General features: G+C 42.8%; 1 protein-coding gene across 3 annotated transcripts in view; it reads left to right on the forward strand.

Moving 5' to 3' along the window:
- Positions 1-18,821, forward strand: part of PLEKHS1 (pleckstrin homology domain containing S1) — a 31,597-nt gene extending 12,776 nt beyond the window's left edge. The window contains exons 1-12 of one of the 3 annotated variants that reach the window (XM_065521428.2): positions 1,086-1,655; positions 2,664-2,752; positions 2,865-2,971; positions 3,605-3,739; positions 5,071-5,146; positions 6,048-6,164; positions 8,574-8,693; positions 10,827-10,933; positions 11,425-11,592; positions 12,355-12,456; positions 13,732-13,867; positions 14,012-14,359. In XM_065521428.2, the coding sequence (XP_065377500.1) occupies positions 3,645-3,739; positions 5,071-5,146; positions 6,048-6,164; positions 8,574-8,693; positions 10,827-10,933; positions 11,425-11,592; positions 12,355-12,456; positions 13,732-13,867; positions 14,012-14,242 (1,152 nt within the window). In that variant the 5' untranslated portion in view covers positions 1,086-1,655; positions 2,664-2,752; positions 2,865-2,971; positions 3,605-3,644 and the 3' untranslated portion in view covers positions 14,243-14,359. Of the gene's footprint in view, positions 1-1,085; positions 1,656-2,663; positions 2,753-2,864; positions 2,972-3,604; positions 3,740-5,070; positions 5,147-6,047; positions 6,165-8,573; positions 8,694-10,826; positions 10,934-11,424; positions 11,635-12,354; positions 12,457-13,731; positions 13,868-14,011; positions 14,360-16,898 lie in introns of those variants that run through there. The other 2 variants (XM_065521427.2, XM_045361576.3) reach the window with 2 other exon arrangements.
- Positions 18,822-25,424: the final 6,603 nt, after the last annotated feature.

Consider the following 25,424-nt stretch of genomic DNA (forward strand, 5'->3'; position numbering starts at 1 on the left):
AATGCATTTTACTTGTATATATGCTATAATCTGCACAATACATTGGCATTATTTTTGTTTAAACAGTCAGTTGATGTTTCAGTGTTTTCAATAACAAGAAAATAATTTCATACATTTACCTCAGTAGTTACCATTTCAGTGCTCTTTATTGCTTTGTTTAAATTCAGATTTTTATGTTATCATTTCCCTTCTTCCTGAAGGACTTCCCTTGATATTTTTATACTGCAAGCCTCCTAATGATGAATTATTTCAGCTTTTATATATCTAAAAAGTCTTTAAATTGCCTTCATTTTTAAAAGATAGTTTTGCTGAATATAGAATTTTTAAAGAGTATTTTTTCAGTACTTTAAATATAGTTTGTTTGTTTGTTTGTTTGTTTGTTTTGAGATGGAGTCTCACTCTATCGCCCAGGCTGGAGCGCAGTGGCGCTATCTCGGCTCACTGCAACCTCTGCCTCCCAGGTTCAAGCCATTCTCCTGCCTCAGCCTCCCAGGTAGCTGGGACTACAGGCTTGCACCACTACGCCTGGCTAATTTTTGTATTTTTGTAGAGACATGGTTTTGCCATGTTGGCCAGGCTGGTCTCAAACTCCTGATCTCAGGAAATCCACTGCCTCAGCCTCCCTAAGTACTGGGATTACAGTCGTGAGCTGCCACACGCAACCCTTAAATATATTGTTTTACTTCTTCTTGTTTGCATTTTTTTTTGGATGAGAAATCAGTATCTCTATTTCTTGTCTTTGTTCTGTATATAATAGGTCTTTTCTTCCTCTGGCTGCTTTTAAGATTTTTTTTCTTTATTGCTGGTTTTGAACAATTCAGTTATGACATGCCTTGATGTACTTTTCTTTGTGTATCTTGTGCTGAGCTTCATTGAACTGCTTGGATCTCTGGGATTATAGTTTTAGGTTTATAAAATTGTTAGCATTATTGCTTCAGATATTTTTTATTTCTTCCTCTGTCACTTCAGGGACGCCTATTACTTGTATACTAGGCTACTTGAAATTGTCCACAGTGTACTGGTGCTCTTTTCGAGTTTTTACATTATGTTCTAACTCTTTGCTTATGTTGTTAGTTACAATTGCCATGCCTTTAAGTGCACTAATCTTTTCTTGTACAATATTTAATCTGCTCTTACTCCCATCCAGTGTTGTGGCTGTTTTTTTGAGACATTGTAGCTTTCATCTTTAAAATCTCACTTTCGGTCTTCTTTATATCTTTTATATCTCTCCCTAACTTCTTGAAAACACTGATAATAACTGCTTTAATTACTTTCTCTGCCAATTCTAACATCTGTGTCAGTTCTAGGCCTGTTTTTATTGATTGACTTTTCCCTCATTATTGATCATGCTTTCCTTCCTCTTTGTATGCCTGGTAAACTTGGATTGACTGCCAAACATGGCAAATTTTACCTTGTTGGGTCCTGAATATCTTTGTATTCCTGTGAATCTTGAGCTTTGTTCTGGGATGCAGTTAAATTTTTTGGAAACCACTTTCTTCTAAGTCTTTTATGATTTGTTAGGTGGGTTTGGAGCAGTGCTCAGTGTAGAGCTAGTAATTAGTATACAGCTAATTATTCCTCACACTGAGGCAAGACATTCCTGAGTACTCTGTCCAATGCCCTGTAAATTATAAGTTTTTCCAGTCTGGCTGGAGGTAACAGGCACTTTTTCTGAGCCTCTGATTTTTTTAATGGTTCTTTCTCTGGCCTCAGGTAGTTTCAGCACCCACATGTGTTAATCAACACTCTTGAATACTTAGGGAGACAGTATATATTGCCCTTTGGCTTAGCAGACAAAAGCAAAACAACTCACTATTGAAAATGGGGTGGCAGAAGTGATTAAATAAAGAAGTTTCTACAATGTTCACTGCTTCTCTGTGAGTGATGAAATTATAGGCAGTTTTAGTATTTTCTATATTTTCTAAAATGTCCACAATAAATATGTATTACATTCACTATTTAGAAAAACACAATTAATGTTGTTAAACACGATGTTGTTATTTTTGTTTTTTTTGTTTTGGGTTTGTTTTTGTTTTAGCTTGGATTTGCTTTCACATCCAGGCTATAGGTTTAGTTTGTCCTCAGTTTTGGAAAGGGCAGTCTTTACTAAAAAATTAGAGCTTCTTTATTAAGTGAAAACAGACTCAAAATTTGGTAATACAGCTGCTGGGGCTATGAGGATAGCATCCAGTAATTCTGGGGAGGTGGCTATGTTTACCTTCCCTCCTTTCCCAACTTCTGCAGAGCTCTACCTGTCCCCCTTCCCCAAATAGTTTTTGCCACATCATTTTTAACAGCAGGTGCTTTTGATTTTGTTTGCTAAGCCAAAGGGCAATGCAAAATTATCATGCTTCTGCAATGGAACTAAGAGCCAAATCTTCGCTCACACGTAGAGAGCCAATGATGTACTCTAGAAACAGAAAGCCAGACAGGTGTGAGCTGAATTAACATGCTTTCAAATGTTGTTTGAATGAAGGTCTTGGCTGTGGAGGAATAAGAATCACACATTTGGTCCTTTGTTTTCTTGGGTTATTATAGGTGTTCTTTTCCGTAACTACTGAATAATCTGAAGGTCTTTCCAGAGATAAATAGTGTTTTCCAATTGAGGCAGTTCTTTTCAGAAATGTATGAGGAACAAACTGAGTTCTGTTCACTTTCATTAGGCAAACAATTTACATTTTCTTATGAAAATGAAGTCTGCAAACAAGATTACTTTATTAAATCACCACCTTCTCAGCTGTTCTTCTCTGTGGTAAGTATTTGCTATGATTTAACAAGCCTCCCACCAGCCTCATGAGCATTTTTAAAAATCCTTTCTTTTCCGCTGAGATTTAACTAAGACATAAAATCTTTCTATTTTTCAGACCTCTTGGAAAAAGCGGTTTTTCATCCTGTCAAGGACTGGGGAAAAGAGCTTTAGTCTTTCTTATTACAAAGACCATCATCACCGAGGGTCCATTGAAATTGATCAGTGTGTATCCAAGCAAGAAAACTTTTATAACAACAAATACTATAAAGTCAAACAGTAACAAGTTGCATGCAAATTGAAATTTACATAATTGACCAAAGGAACCAAAGGCTTCAAGCTTATTATAATATTTGTGACTGAATAGGAGCTAAAATAGTGAGCACTTTAAGTAAAAGATAGTTGAATATTTGTTTCATATTGTATGCCATACTTGGTAAGTCTTTAATTAACAGGCATTCCGTTAGGGAGTTTGATTCACGTAATTTGTGGATGAGAGGGAGCGGATGAAATTTTCATTTTATAAAGTTAAGATAGAGTTTTTAAAAATATTTAGATCAGCTTTTTTTGGTCTTCTCTTTAATAAATTGTGCACCCAAAAATTAAAAAAGATAATTTGTGGATCAAGAATCCAATTAAAATAGAAATTTTTGAATCTTAGGCTAAACCAAATAATTTCAATTATTAATTAACCAGATCAAAAATCCAAACTTATCTTCTAAAATTATTGGACAATCTTCAAAACATGGATCCAGCACATCTAAAGTTTTATTCCATTTGAATCCCAATATAAAATATTAGTCAGTTTTCTATTTCTGTATTTACCTTGGTTTAATACTTTGTGTCAATATCTAACAGAAATTCCAGTGTAGAAGTTGGCATAAGTAACCAGGAAAAGATGCAATCTGTGCAGAAGATGTTTAAATGCCACCCTGATGAGGTCATGTCCATCAGAACCACTAACAGGGAATACTTCCTCATCGGCCATGACAGGTGAGAGAAGTAAGATAACGCATAATGTCTACTGCATGCAAAACAAAAACAAACCAAAAAACAAAACATTTTATACCAATAAACAGTTTCTGAACCCATGCTACAACCTCAGATGCCATCTTGGCAATCTTTGCTATTTGTTAAAGTATCTTGAAAAGTTACTGAGCTAGTTTCCTAGGGCTGCTGTAACAAAGTACCTCATCCTGGGTAACTTTGAACAACAGAAATGTATTGTCTCGCTGTTCCAGGGGCTAGGAGTCTGAAATCAAGGTATTGGTAGAGCCATGCTCTCTCTGACGACTCCAGGGAAGGATCTATTCCAGGGGCCTCTCCTAACTCTTGGTAGTTCCCTTGGCTTGTGGCAACATAACTCTAGTCTTCACATGGTGTTCTCCCTGTGTGCATAGCTCTGTGTCCAAATTTCCCCTTTTTATAAGACCATCAGTAATATTGGATTAGGAACCCACTCTATTCCAGTATGACCTCATCTTGACCAATTACATCTGCAACAACCCTCTTTCCAAATAAGGTCACATTCTGAGGTATTGGGATATAGAACTGAAACACACAAATTGGGTGGGGAGCGTGCATTTCAACCAATAACAGTCACCATCACCCCAGAAGCATTCCATGTAAAAGAACCCAATACAAAAACATCCACCAAGCTACATATATTAGGGAGGAACTAGGCTTGCCCCCAAAGGAGTCTGAAGTTTTTAAGAGGGGCTTCTGCTTCTAGCTAAGGTGCCTAGTGGACTCTTCATGGATGATTATCTGCCTGAGGGAGAGGCAAAGCTGGTGTGGGGGAGACTGTGCAGAGGAGGTGGACAGTGCCAAAGCCAACATATGAAAAACCCTGATCTGTTTCAGATTGACCAAAGCTTTCTTCTAAGTTGTCCTGTGAGTCCATAGAAAAGATGTGATTATACAAATTCATTCAAGCACATTCTTCATCAACATGTGCACTTTCTAAGGGAAGGCCCACCTGCATAGTTACACAAAAATGGCACTGACAGGTTAGGGGGCTGGCTTGAGAACATAAAGGAAATCAGTGTCAAAGCCGAAAGCCCCAAACCCTGTGATTACTACTATTATTTTCTACTTTTCTTCCCTTTCTCTGAGCTTTCTTTGCAGAGGTGGCTGAGCATTAATTCTAGTGTGCAAATGTGGAGGTGGCGAGGGCATTTAAACTACTTAGGAAAAATTCTTACTTCGCTGGTACCCGCTCTCACCGCCATTCTAACCTTCATAAAAGAATCCTTCTCTGGTTCAAAAGAAGTACAAGCACTATTGTTGCCACATGCCAGCTAAAAGTTTATTCCTATCAACAGGGAGAAGATTAAAGACTGGGTCTCCTTCATGTCATCATTTCTCCAGGTTATAAAAGCAACACATCAGAACACAGAGGTGACTCCATATCACTAACAAAATAACAGGGCACCTGAATACAACCCTCTTTCAATAGAAAACAATGGTAGCTTTCCTTTGCCTCCTTAGCAACTGGCGTTAATACAAGGAATAAATAAGTGAGAAAATGTACATCCTTATTACTTTTTATGATTAACAATAGAAAAAAATTCTTCTGTGTTTTGTGAGAGAGCTAAAATACAGACACTTCAGACTTTTATTATTGTGGTAGAGGGAGGAAAAGTTAACTGTGGCATTTTTAAGTAGTAGCTAGAACATAGTATTTTCCATCGTTGTTATTCAAGGTGCATGACAAGCTCCCTTTTGAATGATTAAGTCTAGGGCAGGTTCTAAAAAAATGTTTTTCATGTATCTTGCATTTTTAATATAACGTATCTTTCATGTACGTGCTTAGTAGTTTTACATTTTAAATTTATTTCAAAAGGGCCTCTGCTAATGTTCCCAAGTCCTTTCTCAGGGCAGACTTTTATAGATGGAACTTTGGCCCCTAGGTATCTTTTTTGACATGTTTTCTAGGTTGTTCCATGCTTACAGCAAAAGCCAAAGAGAAGGAGAAATCAAGGCATGTCTTCAAGTAGACTGAAATGATTAGAGCAAAGGGAACTAGGGCAGAGGACGTCAGAAAGAGACACAGTTGAGAAGACAGGTGGAGGGAAACGCTGGCCATCTCTGAGGGTCATGCTAAATGTCCTCAAGGGTTTAGAAACAGGAGAGAGACAAGTTCGGCTCTTTTCTTGGTGAGATAATGCTGGCAGGCCACTGGCATGAATGTTAGATCACTGTGGGGAAAGACGGGAGGCAAGGAGCACAGTAGAGAGGCTGCTGTTTCATTCCAGATGGAGATCAACGGTGCCCTGACTGATTCCTTTTTTGTGACCAGGAGGAACTCTCATTGGGTAATAAAAGAACCCTCTTCTACCCCAGCCCTCTCCTTGGCCCTCCCAGCACATCGGAGGCTGTTGGTTCCAGCTCACCAAGAAATGGTCTCCAGGACACGGTAATGGGGCTCACTTCTTTCTCAGGACAGCACACCTGGGAGTCAGCTAATGCTTAAAAATCTTACCAATTAGCAATTGAATTTAACCACGCCCACCTTCCTCAAAGCCCGATGCACTATAAGAATGATTCTTAGCCCTGATGTTTATCCCATACCACAGATGAGCCTCACTCAGGGCTTGCCCTGAATACGTCTCAGTGTATTCATTGATTTTGGATGCTCTTGATATGCTTTGGGTATGCTAGTGTAAGACCCTTTGCTAAACCAAAACCTGGCCGGCGACTTCTTCCTTTCTTTCACACAGAGGGCACAGATCCCTCTGCCAAAAGATTTCCCAGACACCACCTGTTTTCTGCCCATTCTGTCTGTATTCCTCAGGCAAAGGCCAAGTTTCTTGTTAATTTCCTCCCTTTACCTTGATCAATCTTGCTTCTCATTCATTATAGCTGTCTCTCACTTCATCCTCATTTCTAATGAAATCCATTTGAAGACATAAAATATAATGTAATCTGCCTCTTGAAAGCAACTTGTAATTGGACCTTCAGCTTTCTTGGATTTGCAATGTTCCCAACTTGGGATATTAGTCATAAACATGCTGAGTGGTTTTGTCCTCTGGCACAGATACTATTTTGTCTCTTAAAGACTTATCCATTGACTTTGCCCTGTCCATGTATACCAAGTACATCTAATGAGTCCTAGCCCCTTATTTTATCTAGTTGGTAGCTCTCCAACTATTTTGAAAGCTTTTTGTAGCATATCAAATTCACCATGCCAGACACTTCACCTCAGTTCTTCATTTAGTGAGTAGAAACGGTGGTATGCAGCAGTTAGGAAGCTTCACCCTTTTCTGTAAGCACCTCTTGCTTTTCACTCATGATATCTCCTTTCCCCTAGAGATAACATTATTTGTCATCTTGCCTTTTCACACTATAGATCCAGTGATTTTTAAACCAGCTCGAGTTAATAGTACTATTTGCCTTGCTGGGTGATGGTGGTGGTGGTGGTTAAATTAAGTGGATTTCCTTTACCCCCAACTCAGCATAATCTGGCCCCATGAGCTTGGAGCCTAAAACATGGACAGAACTTAAACATACGTATATTTAAAAACTTGACCTTTTGGCCGGGCGCAGTGGCTCAAGCCTGTAATCCCAGCACTTTGGGAGGCCGAGACGGGCGGATCACGAGGTCAGGAGATCGAGACCATCCTGGCGAACACAGTGAAACCCCGTCTCTACTAAAAAAATACAAAAAACTAGCCGGGCGAGGTGGCGGGCGCCTGTAGTCCCAGCTACTCGGGAGGCTGAGGCAGGAGAATGGCGTAAACGCGGGAGGCGGAGCTTGCAGTGAGCTGAGATCCGGCCACAGCACTCCAGCCTGGGCGACAGAGGGAGACTCCATCTCAACAACAACAAAAAAAAAAAAACAAAAAAAAAAAAAACAAAAAAAAAAAAACCACTTGACTTTTTTCCTAGAGAACATTCAGGGTCTTTTCCAAACCCCCTGCTCTGAGGCATTGTTCTTGGAATTTTTCTGCCACGCGAAGAAGCTACTTTAGTAGAATATTGTGTATCTATGGGGAAGGGGAGGCAATAGTGGTTGAATCTAGATGGAAACCTATAATTCATACTATCACATGATCAACACAACCAAATTCCGTTGCCATGGAAACAATAGAAGTATGTGAACAGAACACAAAAGAAAAATATGGAGCAGGAACAGCAGAGGTGCAGCGCCTAGATTCTGGGTTAATTACATTCTCAGATGGTATTGGATGATAACAGGAAAAAGATGAGGGTGGCAACTCCAGAGCTTAGTGACTTAGAATACCACCCACAGGGCCGGTCATGGTGGCTCACGCCTGTAATCTCAGCACTTTGGGAGGCCGAGACAGGTGGATCACAAGGTCAGGAGTTTGACACCAGCCTGGCCAATATGGTGAAACCCCATCTCTACTAAAAAATATACAAAAATTAGCCATGCATGGTGGTGCGTGCCTGTATTCCCAGCTACTCAGGTGGCTGAGGCAGGAGAATCACTTGAACCAGGAGGTGGAGGTTGCAGTGAGCCGAGATTGCGCCACTGCATTCCAGCCTGGGTGACAGAGTAAGACTCTGTCTCAAAAAAAAAAAAAAAAGAATACCACCCGCAGGAGAAAACCACTTGTTCTGAGTGACTGTTCCAAATGGTAGAGGAAAAAAAGCCTGAGTGCTATGCTTATATTTTTTCATCCTCAGTGGTGACCCAGACTCAAGAGGCAAGTTGAAGTTGTATGAGCTTCCAGATGTAACCTTGGAAGACCCTCTGGTCTTTTTTAACCCAACTAATTTATTATGGGTTTTCCAGAATGCATGTGATTTAATTCTATCTCTTGCAAAGAAAAAGCAAAGCATTTTTATCTCTTTTCTTCAGCATTTAATGGAAAAAAGTTCTCCAGGATTTAGGCAAGCTCATCTACAAGATTTACCAGAAACCACTCAAGATGTGAAGGAAGAGAATTATTATCTTACTCCTCGAAGTGTTCTTTTAGAGGTAACCCTTTCTTGTCCATTCATCATTTGTTTCTTTCACAAATATTTACTGAAACCCTGCCATGCACTTTTCGTGCAATACTAGGCTAGGGTCAGTGGGAACACAGAGGTAAATCAAATACAGATGACGTGCTCATGGCGCTGACACTTGGCTAGGAGCCAGCTGTAATACAAGACAGAAGGGTTCTATGCTGAAGAGAGATGCTTATAAAATTCTAGGGGTGCATGAGCAATGGGAGGAGGAGATGACTTTCAAACAAAAAATCAGGAAGATTTCAGGGATGAGATGACATTTGACCATACATGATGAGTAAAATTTGGATGTGGGGGATTGCCTTGAGGAGTCTTTCTGCATTCTTAGCAGAAAGAATAATGTGAGTCAAGGTGCTTGGGTGATCAGTTGTGTGCTGTGTATTGATCAGTCTATTGATCAGTTGGAGGCCCTTACTGAATGCCTTCTGAGCAGTAGTCACTGTACTGTACTGGGCACGGTGGCTAAAGTAATGAGCCTGACATCACCCTGCTGAGTGCATAGTCTTGTCAGTTACCACAGGATCATGCTGCACAAAAGACGTGGTCAGTATGCTCCGGAAGCAATAGAAAAAGAGCAGATTTTCTGTCTCTACTAGAGTCAAGGAAGGCTTCCGGGATGAAGTGCCATTTGATACATGCATGGGGAATAGTTCAGTGAGGCTGCATCCTAGAGTGTGTGAAAGGCATAGTGGGAGATAAACAGAAGAAAAGAGCCAGCCCATGAAGGGTTTTGAATGCCAAGTTGACTTCATTCTGTAGACAGCATAGGGGAAGCGATGGCTTCTGAGTTGGGAAGTATCAAAACCTGAATTATCCTCCATTAGTATTAACCCAGCAGCTGTATCCGCTGTGGACTATAGAGAGAAGAGAATGGAAGTGAGAGATAGGAAGACAGAATGGAGGGTGGCAATGCTGCATCATTTCCCAAACTGAGGGTTTTCCGTAAGAGGGTGACATATGTTTATATAAAAGAAACATTCTGGGGTCAAATAAATTCTGGAAACACCCAGTTAAAATAAGTTAAACAAACTTCTTAGCAGAATTCTCAGAGCATTTAGTATGCAGTGGTGCACTGTAAATAGTCAAGTCAAATACAACACATGGTGTTTCCCAAGCTCCTTTGAGCACATAGTTCTTCTTTCACCAAAAGATTTTCATGTTTGTGTTTCCTGGGATGCAGTCTTTTATGATAGTCCAGCCAACCAATCAGACGTGTACTGAGCATCAGTTAGAGGCCTGGCCTTTGCTAGGTACTTTATGATAGGCAAAGTCTAGTAAAGCAGACAAAACTAAGCTAAAAAGACAAAAAAATAAATAAATAAGTACAAAACTATGCAATGGAAATTGAGAGAAAGGAGACCTCTGCAGTAACTGAGGTGATCAGAGGGGGCTGTGGGACTTCAGGCAGGCCTGAACATGATTTCAGTAGGCAGGAAGGAAAGATGGCACGCTAGGTGAAGAAGACTGCATGAATATGGCGACAGAAGAGCACCATTTGCAGGGGGCCAATGGGAAGACTGGCTTGACTGGAAGGAAGGTTTCCATCATGGGTTAACGGTGAACTTAGGTAGGCCTTAGGGTTTCTGAGCAATCATCGCCACAAGTGACTCTCCTTGTTCTAAGGGGGCTATTGAGAGCTTCCTAAGGGCAGTGTTTTCCTAGACCATTGTAGCATCCCTGAAGCCACTTGGCCTGCCTGTGAGCACAGTAGCCTGAGACCAGCTACACATTGTGTCAAAGTCTTTGACCCAGCCAAGTGCCATGATTCTATAGTAGAACTGATTGGGGAAACGCTTTCGTGTCATTAAGTGCCTAATGGTGAAACAGAAAGATAAATAGCAATTTAGTTTCAATAGAAATAACACTTGTGTCAGCCACATGAGGGATCCAGGAGAAGAAAATTGACTTTGAGTCCTCCAGAAGCTTTGCTGGTTCAGTCTCACGGAGGTAAGGTCAGTTGATATTTCCCAAATGAGAACCACGTTCATCCACTGGAAACTGTACCTCTATGTCAGAGCCCAGAGCTGTTAACACTAGAAATAAGAAGGTACCTGACTTATCGGTAAACTGGGATTCTTACATCTATTCCTTTTATCTACAGTTGGATAATGTCATTGCTTCCAGTGATTCTGGTGAATCCATTGAAACTGATGGTCCAGACCAGGTCTCTGGAAGAATCGAGTGTCATTATGAGCCAATGGAATCCTAGTAAGTCAAAGTGCCATTCAAAAATTTGATTTTTGCTCATCTGCTGTTATGGAACAATGACTGTCAGTTCATTTCAATAGTTGATAAACTGATGCCAAACATTACCACAGACCAGGTTCCACATATTATTCCATCATCTCAACACACAAAAATGAGGGAGTCACGTCTCCACCCACAGAAAACCACCGATGACATCCTCAGGACCTTTTCTGTCTCCTGAGGAAGTTATCTTCTACTTTGCATTTATGTCTCTCACACTCTCGCTTCTGTCCTCCAAACACTGTAAAGGGTAATTTTGATTCCATATCCATTTTTAGAAGGAAAGTTTGTTGGATTTGATTCTATCTGTGGCTGTGATTCTGATAGTTGGACATACTTCAAGACCTTGCTAGTCTTCACATGGCTGTTAGCTACTGAAATCTGACACACACAGGGGAACACTGTAAAAACACATGCTAAAATAGGGCTTGTTTTAACTTCTTATACTCTAGTTTTTTCAAAGAGACATCCCATGAGTCTGTGGATAGCAGCAAAGAGGAACCCCAGACCCTTCCAGAGACCCAGGATGGGGGCCTCCACCTGCAAGAACAAGGCTCAGGAATTGATTGGTGTCTTTCCCCTGCCGATGTGGAAGCACAGACCACAAATGACCAAAAGGGGTCGGCCTCACTAACTGTTGTGCAATTGTCTATATTAATCAAGTAAAGCTCTAATTTCTAAAACTTTATGGGCCCTAAGAGCAAGGCAGGCTCCCTCCCACTGTTTTGTTTGTTTGTTTGTTTTTTAACTTAAAATTAAATTTTAAAGCCATTCCTAAAAATCTCCAAGTCAGCCAAAAACTTGACCATCTTCTCCCTGTCATTGACGTTGTGGCCAAGGAGAGGGGATGATAGAGCTGAAGTAAAGCAGTCCCCGGGGCTGGGGGTGGCATTTTCAGCTATTTTTAAAAATCACCCCTTGGCTAGTCTTTCAGTTCCCAAGACTTGGGATCCAAACCGATCTGAATAGCATGTCAGTCAGTTTTCCCATGAGTGTAATTATGGGCATGCAAGTTGCATGGGGCTTAGTTATAGACCAGGAGGGGGTTATTTAGGCCTTAAGTGATACCAAGAGTATTTGGTACGACTGATGTAATTTTAACTCTTTTCCGTGCCTTCTTCTACGGAATCATTTCCAGCAAAGAAATATGCAGACTGGCCTGATGTGGACAGTTACATAACCAACTTAGTCCATTTTCCCTCTGTTCCCGTAGTCTACCATCCACTACCACATCCCAAGAGGATTTTTCAGTAACTTAAATTTATATTATTCTCCAAATGTTTTGGACCTTTACCTGTGCAATATCATCTCAGAAATAGAAAGTGCAGTTAAGAGCCATGGCCAGTTGTCTGATGTGACTTTTACAAATGTCTTGTTCATAGTAATATCCCTGATGAAAGCCAAGTGGAGAAACTGAACATTTTCCTTTCTCCTCCTGATGTCATCAACTATCTTGCTCTCACAGAAGCCGCAGGACGGATATGGTAGGTTGGAGATTTGACTGTTGTGGATTATAAATGGGGCTGGAAGCTTTGAAGAGAACAGTTACATCTTGAAACAGTGTATTTGGCAACACTGACTCGGGTTGGGGGGTCGGGGACCTTGGACTGTTGTCTTGCTGTTGTTACAAAAGTCTTTGAGGCCGAAATCAGGGTCTTGTTGTGCAGGAAAGTCAGCTGGGAGGTGAGAGGGGGGAATAACAGGACCCAAAAGTTCAGGAAGCAGCCATTTCTGACTCCTTGAAGGGAGGAAGAATGGGCGGGGATACAGATGACCCAAGGACATCATTTCTGATCACTGTGCAATGAGTATTTGATGAATGAGTGAAATTACTGAAGTCAACAGGAATCAGAGGCCTAAAAGAAGAAAGCATATCAGCTTCTAAGACTTCCAGACACAAGGTAAAAAAAACAAACAAACAAACAAAAAAAACTGCTAGTCACGGACACAGACACAAAAGACTGTGTGGCAGAGAATTTTCTTAAAGCAATCACTGTCTATTTGATATGGCATTTTTAAAAAGACTTTGTAATTTATTTTGATGGAAGATTACATCTTCGTAAGAGAAGAAAACTCTTTAATGTAAACGCTACACAATAGTTGTCTTATAAGTTCTAAGAAGGGAGGAACCACACCTTCCATTTTTTTTAAATAGTCCACAATCCAAGGCTCAATACACACTTGACCAAAACTGTGGAGTCCTCCATAACTGAGCTGCTTCATTCCTTAATTCATTTATTTGTTCATTAGATATTCATTGTGTAATCATTACACCCTCACTTCCAACAAACGCTGAGCCCTCTTTCTTTGCTTGGAACCATGGGGTTTTAAAAATTAAAAAACAAAACAAACAAAAAGGTGACATCATACTTCTGGGGTCATGTACCCTCGTAAAAAAAAAGACAGCCACACAAACAAGTAAATGTAAAATGCATTTTATTTAAAAATGTAACAAATCAGGTACTCACACAATGTAATACAAGTCCAGGGGTAGGGGAAATGAATTATAGCAGAGGAATGGGATGTACGATTTTATGGGCCTTTGTAAGAGCAGTATAATTTGAGCTGGGCTTTGGAGAAAGGGTTAGGCTCCTGTAGTAGTGACAGAGGAAACAATATTCTAAACAGATGGAGATAGTCTACTTCAGAGGTGGTGCCACGTGACCTAGAATCAGGACTCCCTGTAGACTCCACGTGTGCCCTGTCCTCCTGGCCGGCTGAGCCTCACACTGGTGTCGGATGTTGTATTCCCACTGCAGTGTGTCTCAGTGGGAAGGCCCCCCACGTCTGGGATGCATATTTTGCCACGGAGATCATCTTTTGGCGGTGAATGGCCTGAAGCCCCAGAGCCTGGACGAGTTCTCCTTGTTTCTCACCCGGTCCATCCAGAAGGAGGTGAGTTGTACTGACCAGCCCTGAACAGGGCAAATCAGTACCAGAAGGAAAAAGGTCTTAGATGGAGTCTGAGAGGTACCCTGAGTATAAATAAGGCTCCTCATTCTTCCACCACCAAGTGCAAATAACAGAATGTTCTTTTAGGACTCTTTCAGGATTCTTTCATATCAAGTAGCATTTGGAGAAGGCATTGGGCTAAGAGACACAGCACCTGGGTTCAGGACCTCAGATCAGTGTGATGTAACAAAAAGAGCTTGCATGCAATCAGACTGGTACAGGGATTCCAAACCAGGTCCTTCAACCAATTTGTGCCTCAGTTTTCTTTTCTGTAAAATTATGGCTAATGATAGTGCTGGTTGTTGGATAATTAAATGAGGTAATATGTATAATGTGCTTACAAAGGTGACTGGCACATATTAGGTAATCAATAAAGTTACTAGTTACTTTTACTTCTACTACAACTGACCATGGAATGTTACTCAAGCCCATTTTTTAAAGCCTCAGTTTCCTCATCTCAGAAATCGTCACAGCCCTAATTTCCTCATAGAGTATTGCAAGAATTAAACATAATATGTGGTGAAGGGCACAGTGGCTGACACCCGTAATCCCAGCACTTCGGAAGGCTAAGGCAGGAGGATCAATTGAGCCCAGGAGTTCAAGGTTACAGTGTGCTATGATTGCACCACTGCACTCCAGCCTGGAAGACAGAGCAAGACCCTGTCTCAAAAGAAAAACAACAACAAACCAACCCTAATATATGGGTATGTTGTTTTTTCATGGACTAGCTACTGTCCTGCATGTCACTGCAGTCTTCATGTGTTAATTCCTTCCCTGGTCTACTTTTCTTTCTAATTAGCCCTGTGACCTTAGGAAATTCACTGCCTTCTCTGGACTTCAGCTTATTCTCACTAAAGTGAGAAGTTGGTTTTCAGACTGTACGTCTTACATCCCTAGGATAGAGGTGAAAGGAAACGAGAGGAAGGAGAGAGTATGCTGGGTCTTCAACCAGAGAAGCTCATGTTTATCTTTTATCTTTTATAAAAAAAGATTAGTCCAAAATGTTGGACTTTCCTGTTAGCTTTCCTTAAGACACAGTTCTTTGGCTTCAAATTTCTGAAAACCATTGTATTAGATGATTTCCAAATTTCTTCCAGCTCTGGGAATTTTGTGATTGTGTAGCGTATCTATATTAAGAACAGGTCTTATCTCTTCTGCACTATGTAATAGTCCTGTTGGTCATACAAATTGTGCTATCCCTATTACTCATTACCCTAAATGAGTAATCCCAGGAGGATAAGTGAGTGAGTTGTCTAAGATACATAACTAGTTAGTGGCAGAGCAAGTACATATTCATTCACTTTCTATTTATTGAGCATCTACTGGGTGCTAGATACTGTGCTAAATTCAAGAGCTACAAAAATGGCCTCAGCCTGAGCTTAAGAAGCTCACAGATTAGCGGATGAAGCAGGCATGTTATGTGCTACTTGCAATACAGTGTGTGCCCTGAGATATGAACACAGGGCCACAGGATCACAGAGGTAGAATGGAGTAAATCTGTATGAAGGAAGCCAGCATGGTGTCTCAAAGAAAGTGCTGTTGGGCTTGGGTTTTGAAGACTGGATAGGAAAGTGCATGGCAGAAAAGAAGTAGATTTCAGGGCCCCAGTCCAACAATCTGGTACCTATAGCACATTTTCTCTGCCAAAGATCCACACTGGGCTGGGCAAGGTGGCTCACACCTGTAACCCCAGCACTTTGGGAGGCTGAGGTGGGCGGATCATGAGGTCAGGAATTTAAGACCAGCCTGGCCAATATAGTGAAACTCCCTGTCTGTACTAAAAATACAAAAAATCAGCCAGGCGTGGTGGTGGGTGCCTGTTATCCCAGCTACTTGGGAGGCTGAAGCAGGAGAATCGCTTGAACCCAGGAGGCAGAGGTTGCAGTGAGCCGAGACTGCACCACTGCACTCCAGCCCGGACAGTGCGAGACTGTTTCAAAAAAAGAAAAAAAAGGATCCACATACACTGGGGCCAATATAAGCTTCTGAACTCTTCTGAAAGTTACCAAACACTACTCTGACCCAAAGATCCAGGCATTAATTCAGAAGCCAGGAAAAGGGTCTTTGCCTGTGAGCAGATCCAGGAACGGTACCTGGGTGTTGCTGACTACAGTTTATCCTGACTGCCTTTCCAGACTGTGTAGTCATTGCATAGGAAAGGGGCGACTGCATTTCTCTTGTGCTTGTTCTGCCTTCCCTTTCCAATTGATAACAGCTCCTACATGCTACTGAGAAATATGCAGTATCCATCTTCATGATTATCTGGAAGATCAGAAAATTCCTTTACTTTCCCACCGCCACCATTCCTGACTTCTTTCTTGGTATTGACGGGTATCCATTGCTCTTTTAACACTCGAACACATGGTCCCTGGAAGGAAAACGAATATTGGAAAAGGGAGACGTGGAAGCAAAGGAAGAACAGCCATTGGCCCTTGATGTTTTAAAGTGCTTGAATCAATCCCATTTACTCTCCTTCCTGTTATGCTACGGATGAGGGAATTGGAGGTTGGGGTGGGAATGGGGCAGGGATTGAGAGGGGAGAGAACTGAGATTTTCAAAGGAAGGGGAGAAGGTGTGTGCAGGGGAAGGACATGATAGGTTGCAGGAGAAACTGATCAAGTTTCAATTTCCTCCCAATCTTGTCTGGGTGAGTCCTATCTGGTGGTTTCATTTTGATTCACTTGTTTCAAGAGGCCTTTTAATTATTGGTGCAATTGGACCCCTGAGAGCACCATCAATGCTACCTGGATCCTTCCTTAAAAGCTCAGCCCCATGGATGCCAGAAAATAAAAATCCACCTTCCACCCAAGTAGCCAAGTAAGTCATCCCTGTCTTCTTCTGGCCCAGATATTACAGTTCGCTGCAGGACTTTCTTCAAAACCAGCTCCCAAGGGTATTAATGAGGACAGATTGGGAAGCAACAATCTGAAAGATAATCTTCAATCATTGAACTTTCTTCTTTCCTGTGTTTTAGAAGTTAAAGCTTACCATCGGCAGGATCCCAAATTCAGAGACATTTCATGCTGCGTGCTGTACGTGTCCCTCAAAACGCCAAAGTGCTGCACCTTCTCAGCTGGGTAAGCCTCGACTGGACAGGGCTCCCAGGAGGAGTCCGGCCATTAAAAAGAGCCAGCAGAAAGGAGCTGGGGAGTAACGCACCCCAGACCCATGGCGGTAGAACCAGGATGGAGCCGGGACTGTCCAGCTCTGCCACCCGCTACTGCCATGTGATAGGAGACAGTCAGCACACCCCTCTGAATTTCTGCATCTGCATCTTAACAATGGGGATGACTATTCCCTGTCTGGTTATTGCGTCAGAGATGTTAAGAGGGTCACATGACATGATTGGAGGACCTGGAGGAAATGGAAGTCCTTATTATCTCAGCTATTGTCCCAAACACCACAGACACAGATTGGGTCAGTCCCTCACGTAATACATGCCATGTTCTGTGAGGATGTGGTCCACACAATTCCTTCTTTGTTAAAGGACACACAGTTGCAAATTCTTACTTCAAGAAGGCAAGATTCGCAAGGGAGATGTGATACCCGATCAGGCTTCCCAAACACCTCCTTCCCAACACCTCCTTTCCAGACACCTCCTTTCCAGACACCTCCTTCCCAGACACCTCCTTCCCAACACCTTCCCAAACACCTCCTTCCCAACACCTCCTTCCCAGACACCTCCTTTCCAACACCTCCTTCCGAACACCTGCTTCCCAAACACCTCCTTCCCAACACCTTCCCAAACACCTCCTTCCCAACACCTTCCCAAACACCCCCTTCCCAACACCTTCCCAAACACCTCCTTCCCAACACCTCCTTCCCAAACACCTCCTTCCCAGACACCTCCTTTCCAACACCTTCTTCCCAAACACCTCCTTCCCAACACCTTCTCAAACACCCCCTTCCCAACACCTTCCCAAACACCCCCTTCCCAACACCTTCCCAAACACCTCCTTCCCAATACTTCCTTCCCAGACACCTCCTTCCCAAACACCTCCTTCCCAAACAAACACCTCCTTCCCAAACACCTCCTTCCCAAACAAACACCTCCTTCCCAAACAAACACCTCCTTCCCAAACACCTCCTTCCCAAACAAACACCTCCTTCCCAAACAAACACCTCTTTCCCAAACACCTCCTTCCCAAACACCTCCTTCCCAAACAAACACCTCCTTCCCAAACAAACACCTCCTTCCCAAACACCTCCTTCCCAAACACCTCCTTCCCAAACAAACACCTCCTTCCCAAACACCTCCTTCCCAAACACCTCCTTCCCAAACGAACACCTCCTTCCCAAACACCGGCCTCTCCTCAACCCCACAAGCCAGAGTGCTGAGACAGAGTGGCCTTTTGGATTCAATAAGTATCTTGTTCTCTTAAAGACCCAGCAACTATTTTAGAAGTTGCAGCAGTTTTAGGTCATATGCAGCTAAGATCAGCTTGCTCTACAAGCAATAACATCTCTACTTAGCACTTCAAGGTTGAAAGTTCTTCACTAATGGATCCATTGACTAATTGATCCTGGAAGGTCAAAGGAATAAAATTCTTTTTTATAAATAGGAAAACAAAGGCAGAGAGCTAAAGCACTAATCAAACTGGGGACTGTTAGAACAAAAACAGGCTTCAGAGAGAGGATTTTACCATGCTGTTGTTTCACATGGTAGAAATCACGGCCTAGAGCGATGAAAGGCATACCCTCTTTGTTTCTCCAAGTTTCATAACCGTTCAGTTGCAGAACCAAGAATCTAAAACCAGCTCTGGGAAACAAATGTCCTGTTGCCAGCCTCATATTTGGACTTGGATTTGAAAATACCTTCAGCACTTAGAAGAGACATTCAAATACATTTCATTTCCTGTTATCCAGATTGTTCGGAAAGTATTAAAATTTTTTCATTTACATGCTGATATGGTTTGGATCTGTATCCCTAACAAATCCCATGTTGAGTTGTAGTCCCCAGTGTTGGAGGTGGAAGTTGGTGGGAGGCAGCTAGATCATGATATCGTGGGAGTGGATTTCTCGTGAATGATTTATCATCATCCCCTTGGTGCTATTCTCATGATAGTAAGTTCTCGTGAGATCCGGTTGTTTAAAAGTGTGCAGCACCTCCCTGCTCACTCTTTTCCTCCTGCTCCTGCCGTGTAAGATGCCTGCTCCATCTGCCACAAGTGAAAGCTTCCTGAGGCCTCCCCAGAAGCAGATGCCGCCATGTTTCCTGTACAACCTGCAGAACTGTGGGCCAATTAAACCTCTTTTCTTATAAATTACCCGATCTTGGGGATTTCTTTATTTAATGTAAGAATGAACTAATATGCATGCCCTTTTGGATCTACTGTTTCTATAAACTTATCCTACAGAAATACACATATACACAAAGATACATGTAAAAAAAATAGTTTACTACAGCATTGTTTGTAATAATAAAAATCAGGCCGGGCACAGTAGCTCACACCTATAATCCCAACACTTCAGGAGGCCAGGACAGGTGGATCACCTGAGGCCAAGAGCTCGAGAACAACCTGACCAGCATGCAGAAATCCCATCTCTACTAAAAATACAAAACTAGCTGGGCATTGTGGTGCATGCCTGCAATCCCAGCTACTTGAGAGGCTGAGGCAGAAGAATCACTTGAACCGGGAAGTGGAGGTTGCGGTGAGCCGAGATCATGCCATTGCACTCCAGCCTGGGCAAAAAGAGCGAAACCCCGTCTCCAAAAAAAAAATCATTTGGGTATTGCTTAATTCTGATTTCATATCATTGAACACTGCAGATGTTAAAATGTTCAACATGCACAGTTCTGTAAAATTGTTCTTGATATATTAAGAATGAAAGAATCAAGTTGTATAATAAGGATAACATCATCCCACTTTTGTACAAATAGATGTTTGGTGTTTGTGTGTATGTATATGTATATGTGTATATCAAATTTCTTCAATCCTCGCTAGGTTGAGAGGTCCGTACCTCCCAGGGCTATTGTGAGGTTTCCTTGTAAGTACATTCCCTAATCAGGAGTAAACACTCCACAGGTGTTCCTTGTGCCACTGTTGCTCTACATGCTTTCTTTTTTTTTAATTAAAACTTAGAATCAAATTTTTAGTAAGAATTATCTCTGAGAAATATGATCAGGGCTGGCCATGGGAAGAGAGGCATTTCTGTAATGTTTGAATACTTTTTTTGCAATGAGCATATGTCACTTTTATAATACAAAAATGCAAGTGTGGGAAAAAATATATATGTATATATATACTTTGTTTTTTTGAGACTGAGTCTCACTCTGCCATCCAAGTTGGAGTGCAGTGGCGCGATCTCAGCTCACTGCAACTTCTGCCTCCCAGGTTCAAGCGATTCTCCTGCTTCAGCCTCCCAAGTAGCTGGGATTACAGGTACCAGCCACCACACTCGGCTAATTTTTTGTACTTTTAGTAAAGTACAACTTTTTTTTGTACTTTTAGTAAAGTACAACATTTTTTTGTACCTTTAGTAAAGTACAACTTTTTTTTGTACTTTTAGTAGAGATGGGGTTTTGCCATGTTGCCCAGGCTGGTCTTGAACTCCTGTCCTCAGGTGATCCACCTGCCTCGGCCCCCCAAAGTGCTGGGATTACAGGCACGAGCCACCGCACCTGGCCACATGTACATATTTTTTAAACCTTCAGAAATGAGAAGCCAAGCCACTGCAATGAAAGAAATTTTTAAAACCTCCAGGTAAAACCACCTGGCAACCATGGTGTGGGTGGATACACTGCTTTGAAGCCCAAAGGTCCTTCCCTGGGCCTGCTCTGAGGCCACACTACCACACCAATAAATGCGAAACGGAGGCCAGTGGGCAAACCTTACCCACCAGTCTTTCCATCCCCTCAATGAGGCAAAGAACAGCGGGAGGCCTCAGGAGGTGAATCATTGACATGGCTCAAGGAAGTGCCGGGCCCAGAACACAAAACTCCTGGCTCCCAATCCCATGCTCTTCCAGCCCAGCATAGGGAGATCAGCCAGCCTGCCCTTGGCCCTCTCTTAATCCCAAAACTTTCCTCCGACATCAGGGCCAGCTGGGGTCCTTGTTATAAGGATCCTGCTCTGGGGGCTTCTCTCACATGAGGAGTTTGTTCTCAAGGAACATCTCGGGGCAGATTCCAAGGTTCCCCCAACTGAAAGATTCTGATTCTGCAGATCCAGTATGGGACCCTAATAACTGCGTTCTAACAGCCACCTTCCCTGAAGGGGATCTCACTGCAGGTGGAACAGGGAACATACACTGGGGAGCACTGTCCCTGGGGTCCCGTGGAGAGGCACATGAGTCCTCCCGAGAGGCTGCAGAATGTGAAGGATGCACATTATTGAGGGAAGAAGGCCCACAGTTTCCAATAGTTCTGAAAGAGGTTAATGACTGTCACCCCCTCCCCACCTGCAAAAAGGCTTGATTCCTGAAGGGAGAAACCTGGCTTTCACTCCTTGCTATCTGCTACTTAGGGAAGGGTACAATCAGTGCCTGGAGGAGCTGGGCACCACCCCATGCTGTTGTGCAGTTGAGGTGGAGAAAGGAGCCCATAGCTTTGGCTTCAGCAAAGCCACTTCTGCCTGCCGCTCCTCAGGGCCTGGGTTCACTCCTCTAGGCCTCCCCTTTCCCAGGGCTGGGTGCCATGCTTCCCCAGGGGCCCACTGAGGCTCTTTCTCCTGATAACGGGAGTGGCTCCAAGGGAAGCTCATGACCAAACTGGCCCCAAAGCCCAGTCATCAAGCCATTGTCTCAGACCTCAGCTTTTAGAGCCCTTTCTGCTGCACAGCTAAGAAAAGAAAGGTACAGGACAGGCTGCTGGGAGATGCAGACAATTCCCAGGCTGGGGCTAGAAAAACACTTGTGCTTCGTATGTGTATAATTCTGCCAGAGCTAGGAGGGTGGGACAGACCCTCCTGACACACTGCCCACCACAGCCACGCCCACACCCACCCTCAGTGCCTTCTGCCACCTGTGATCTTTCCCCTTCCAGAGCTGCCCTTGATATTTGTCCCAACCTGGTTCTAGGTGGGTGAGTATGGGGCTGGGGACTGCAAAGCGATTGGCCCAGCTTTCCTGCCAGGATAGCCCGTCTGGCAGATTTCTGGAGGAAAGGAGGTCATGAGAATGGACTGGAGCAATTCTTGACCATCACATACTCAGCTCAAATCTGGTGCAGCCTTTCAGTCTTGCTGGAGAAGAAACCAGAGCCCAGACATGTGGAGACATTGGCCTGGGCTTCTCTGGCTCCATGCCATGCCTCCACCTCCCAGGCCAACACCTTCCCTGCACTCACACTTCTCAGCAGGGCATCTGGCGGTACCACCTCTCTGGCCTGCTCTCCCTTCCAAATGGTTGCCTTATGCATCCAGAACAGGCCACAGAGGGAGTCTATATGTGTCCACTTTGTTCTCTTGGCTGAGGATGCAAACCCTTCAGAGTGAAATCTTAAAAGCAGCTGGTAAGATACGGAATGAATGCACAGGGCCAAATACATGCATCCTTACTTGAAGCCGTCAACATGTGAGTGTAGATTCGAGGAAGGTATTCTTCTCTACCTAGAGAATGAGCCACTGTACGTTCAATATATGTACCTAAGTGTGTGTGTGTGTGTGTGTGTGTGTGTATCAGCAGGGAGTGGAGAGGACAGGTGGAGAATCACAATAATTCTTTGATATGCTAAGATGACAGTGCACCATGATCCCCCCACCTCCATCCCATTTCTCTCTAGAGCTTGTGCCAAGTGACTTTCCCTTGAGATAAGAGGAATTTAAAGTATCATAAACAGGCCCAAAGGGAGAGGGTGTTCAGATTTAGCTGGATTAACTCAGTTCTTCAGTGAAGTTGAACTTTGTGGATATGCAAGATATGTGTTTTACAGAAAAAGCTCCTTAAAATGCCTGAGTTAATGAAATCTTTGTCTAATGATCAAGAATCTGGTAGGACTTACGGGTCATTCTCCATATCAACTCTGGTTAGATGGTTCTAGAAAATGAAGGGAGGTTTAAGGGGCACCCTTGCAGTCACAGCACTGGGTTCTGGAGCTGTGCTGCCTCATACGACAGCCACTAGCTCCATGTGACCATTTAACTGTAACTAATGCAAATTACATAAAATTTAAAATTCAGTTTCTCAGTTGCACCAGCCACATTTGAAGCATTCAATAACCCTATGTGGCAATTTGGTACTGTGTTACATGGCACAGATGTGAAATATTTTAATCACAGAAACTTCCAGAGGCCAGCACTGATCCAGGGTATTAAGCCCCAAGAGGAGAACAATTCACATCTTTCTTATTCACCACCATATTCCTAGCATATAAATACAGGGCATGGCGCATAACAAGTACTCAATAAGTATATGTTAAAAGAAGGAATGTTGTGTTAAATACTAATTCACAAACCTTGTTCATAAATGAGTATTTATTAACTGCATCTGACCCCAGCACCCCCCGCCCCCGCTCCCCACAAAAAATGTTATCAGAGTCATTCCATTGTGAGGCTAATAACTTTATTTTTTTTTATTTATTTATTTTGGTCTGGGGTCAGATGCAATTAATTGAAAACCAAGTTATGGGCTTTTTTTTTTTTTTTTTTTTTTTTGAGATAGTGTCTTGTTCCTCTCACCCAGGCTGGAGTACAGTGGCAGGATCTTGGCTCACTGCAACCTTGACTTCCCAGGCTTGAGCGATCCTCCCACCTCAAACTCCTGAGTAGCTGGAACTATAGGCACACACCACTGCACCTGGCCAATTTTGTGTGGTTGTTTTCTGTAGAGATGAAGTCTCATTACATTGCAGGCTGGTCTCGATCTCCTGAGCTCAAGTGATTCGCCTGCCTCAGCCTCTCAAAGTGTTGGGATTACAGGCATGAGCCACCATGCCGGGCCTTTTTAATGTAAGCTCTTTTTTCAACAATTAAGAGATTTCTAAGGTTCCTATGCAGTAGTTAATAGGCTTGGTGCTGTTACGGGGACATAAAAGAAATAGAAGATCTAAAAGTCTCTTAAAAAGAGCTTACTACGTGGTGAGGAAGAGAAAAATTGAGCATACCATTATCTTTTGTTTACCTGATATCATTTGATATGGCACTATTCTGTAAGTTTAATTTTTAGCTTACATGAATCATAATCTTTCTAAAATTTCTTAACACTTTCCTGCATTCTTAAACTCCTCCCACTCAGGGACATGGTTATGGGCATTCTAAGTATCTACTACTCTAAATATTTCCTCCGGAGTACTGAGCTGCGGGGGACTATTTTCCCCTATGCCAATTGATCCTAGACAGCTTTGTTTATGCTGTGGGTTGCAAAAGCAGAGGATGCAGCTTGTTCTAACCATATGCACCAGGAGTCAATAGGCTTTGAGTATGGGTCCAAGAGGTTTTATGAGTAAAGATGTTGGTTCTTAATCCAGGGGTTCTGTGACACTGATTTGGAGTTCTCAGTTGCCTTGGTGCTAGTGGCGGTGGTGGTGGTGAAGGTATTGCCATTTGCTTGCCTCTTGGCTCTCAAGTATGTTCTGGATAGGTGAGACCACCAGAAAAATAATTAGAGGCAGAGTAAAATTACTCTCCAAGAAAAATCAGAGGTCAATGAACTATCAAACTGCATGGTGAGAGCAGAGTTCAGAAAGGAAGGAGATTGAGATGGAACAGAAAGTCAACCATGACTAACGTGCGGTGAGTGCCTGCTATCTGCCAGGCAATATTCAAACACTCTACTGACTCCTACAACAGCCCTGTGTGCTGGGTGCAGTGGGTCATGCCTGTAATCCCAGCATTTTGGAAAGCCGAGGCGGGCGGATCACTTGAGGTCAGGAGTTCAAGACCAGCCTAGCCAATATGGAGAAACCTCGTCTCTACAAAAATACAAAAATTAGCTGGGCGTCATGGCAGGCGTCTGTAATGCCAGCTGCTCAGGAGGCTGAGGAAGGAGAATTGCTTGAACTTGAACTCAGGAGGCAGAGATTGCGGTGAGCCTAGATAGCGCCATTATGCTCCAGCCTGGGCAACAGAGCGAGACCGTGTCTCGAAAAAAACAAAAACAAAAACAACACAAAACAAAAAACAGCCCTGCAAGACCAGGACTCTCACTGTCCCTGGGTTTCGGATGGGGAGACAAAGGACAGAGAAGATACATCGCTTGTTCAAGGCTATGGCTAGTACCAGACAGAGCCAGAATTCAGACCAGAAAGACTGGCTTTGGAGACCACAGCCGTCGTGAAAGAGGAGTTGAAATTGAGCTCTGGAAGAGAATAATCCAACAAGCGATGGCGGTGCAGACATGATCAGACATGGAGCTCACTTGCCAAAAGTAAAAACAAGGAACATGTTGGAATGACTCACAGAATGACTCGGCGTTTTCGTACATCTCTCATTTCAGTAACACGCATTCATCTTCCGGGCCTATTGCCCAAAAGAACCACAAAAGTGGTTCCTTTTGTGGTTCCAGCAGCCAGGGGAATTCTGCAGTGGCTTCTGTTATGACTAGTAAACGTGTTTCATACCTT

Source organism: Macaca fascicularis, chromosome 9 (genome assembly GCF_037993035.2).
Source record: "Macaca fascicularis isolate 582-1 chromosome 9, T2T-MFA8v1.1".
NCBI classification, from domain to species: domain Eukaryota; kingdom Metazoa; phylum Chordata; class Mammalia; order Primates; family Cercopithecidae; genus Macaca; species Macaca fascicularis.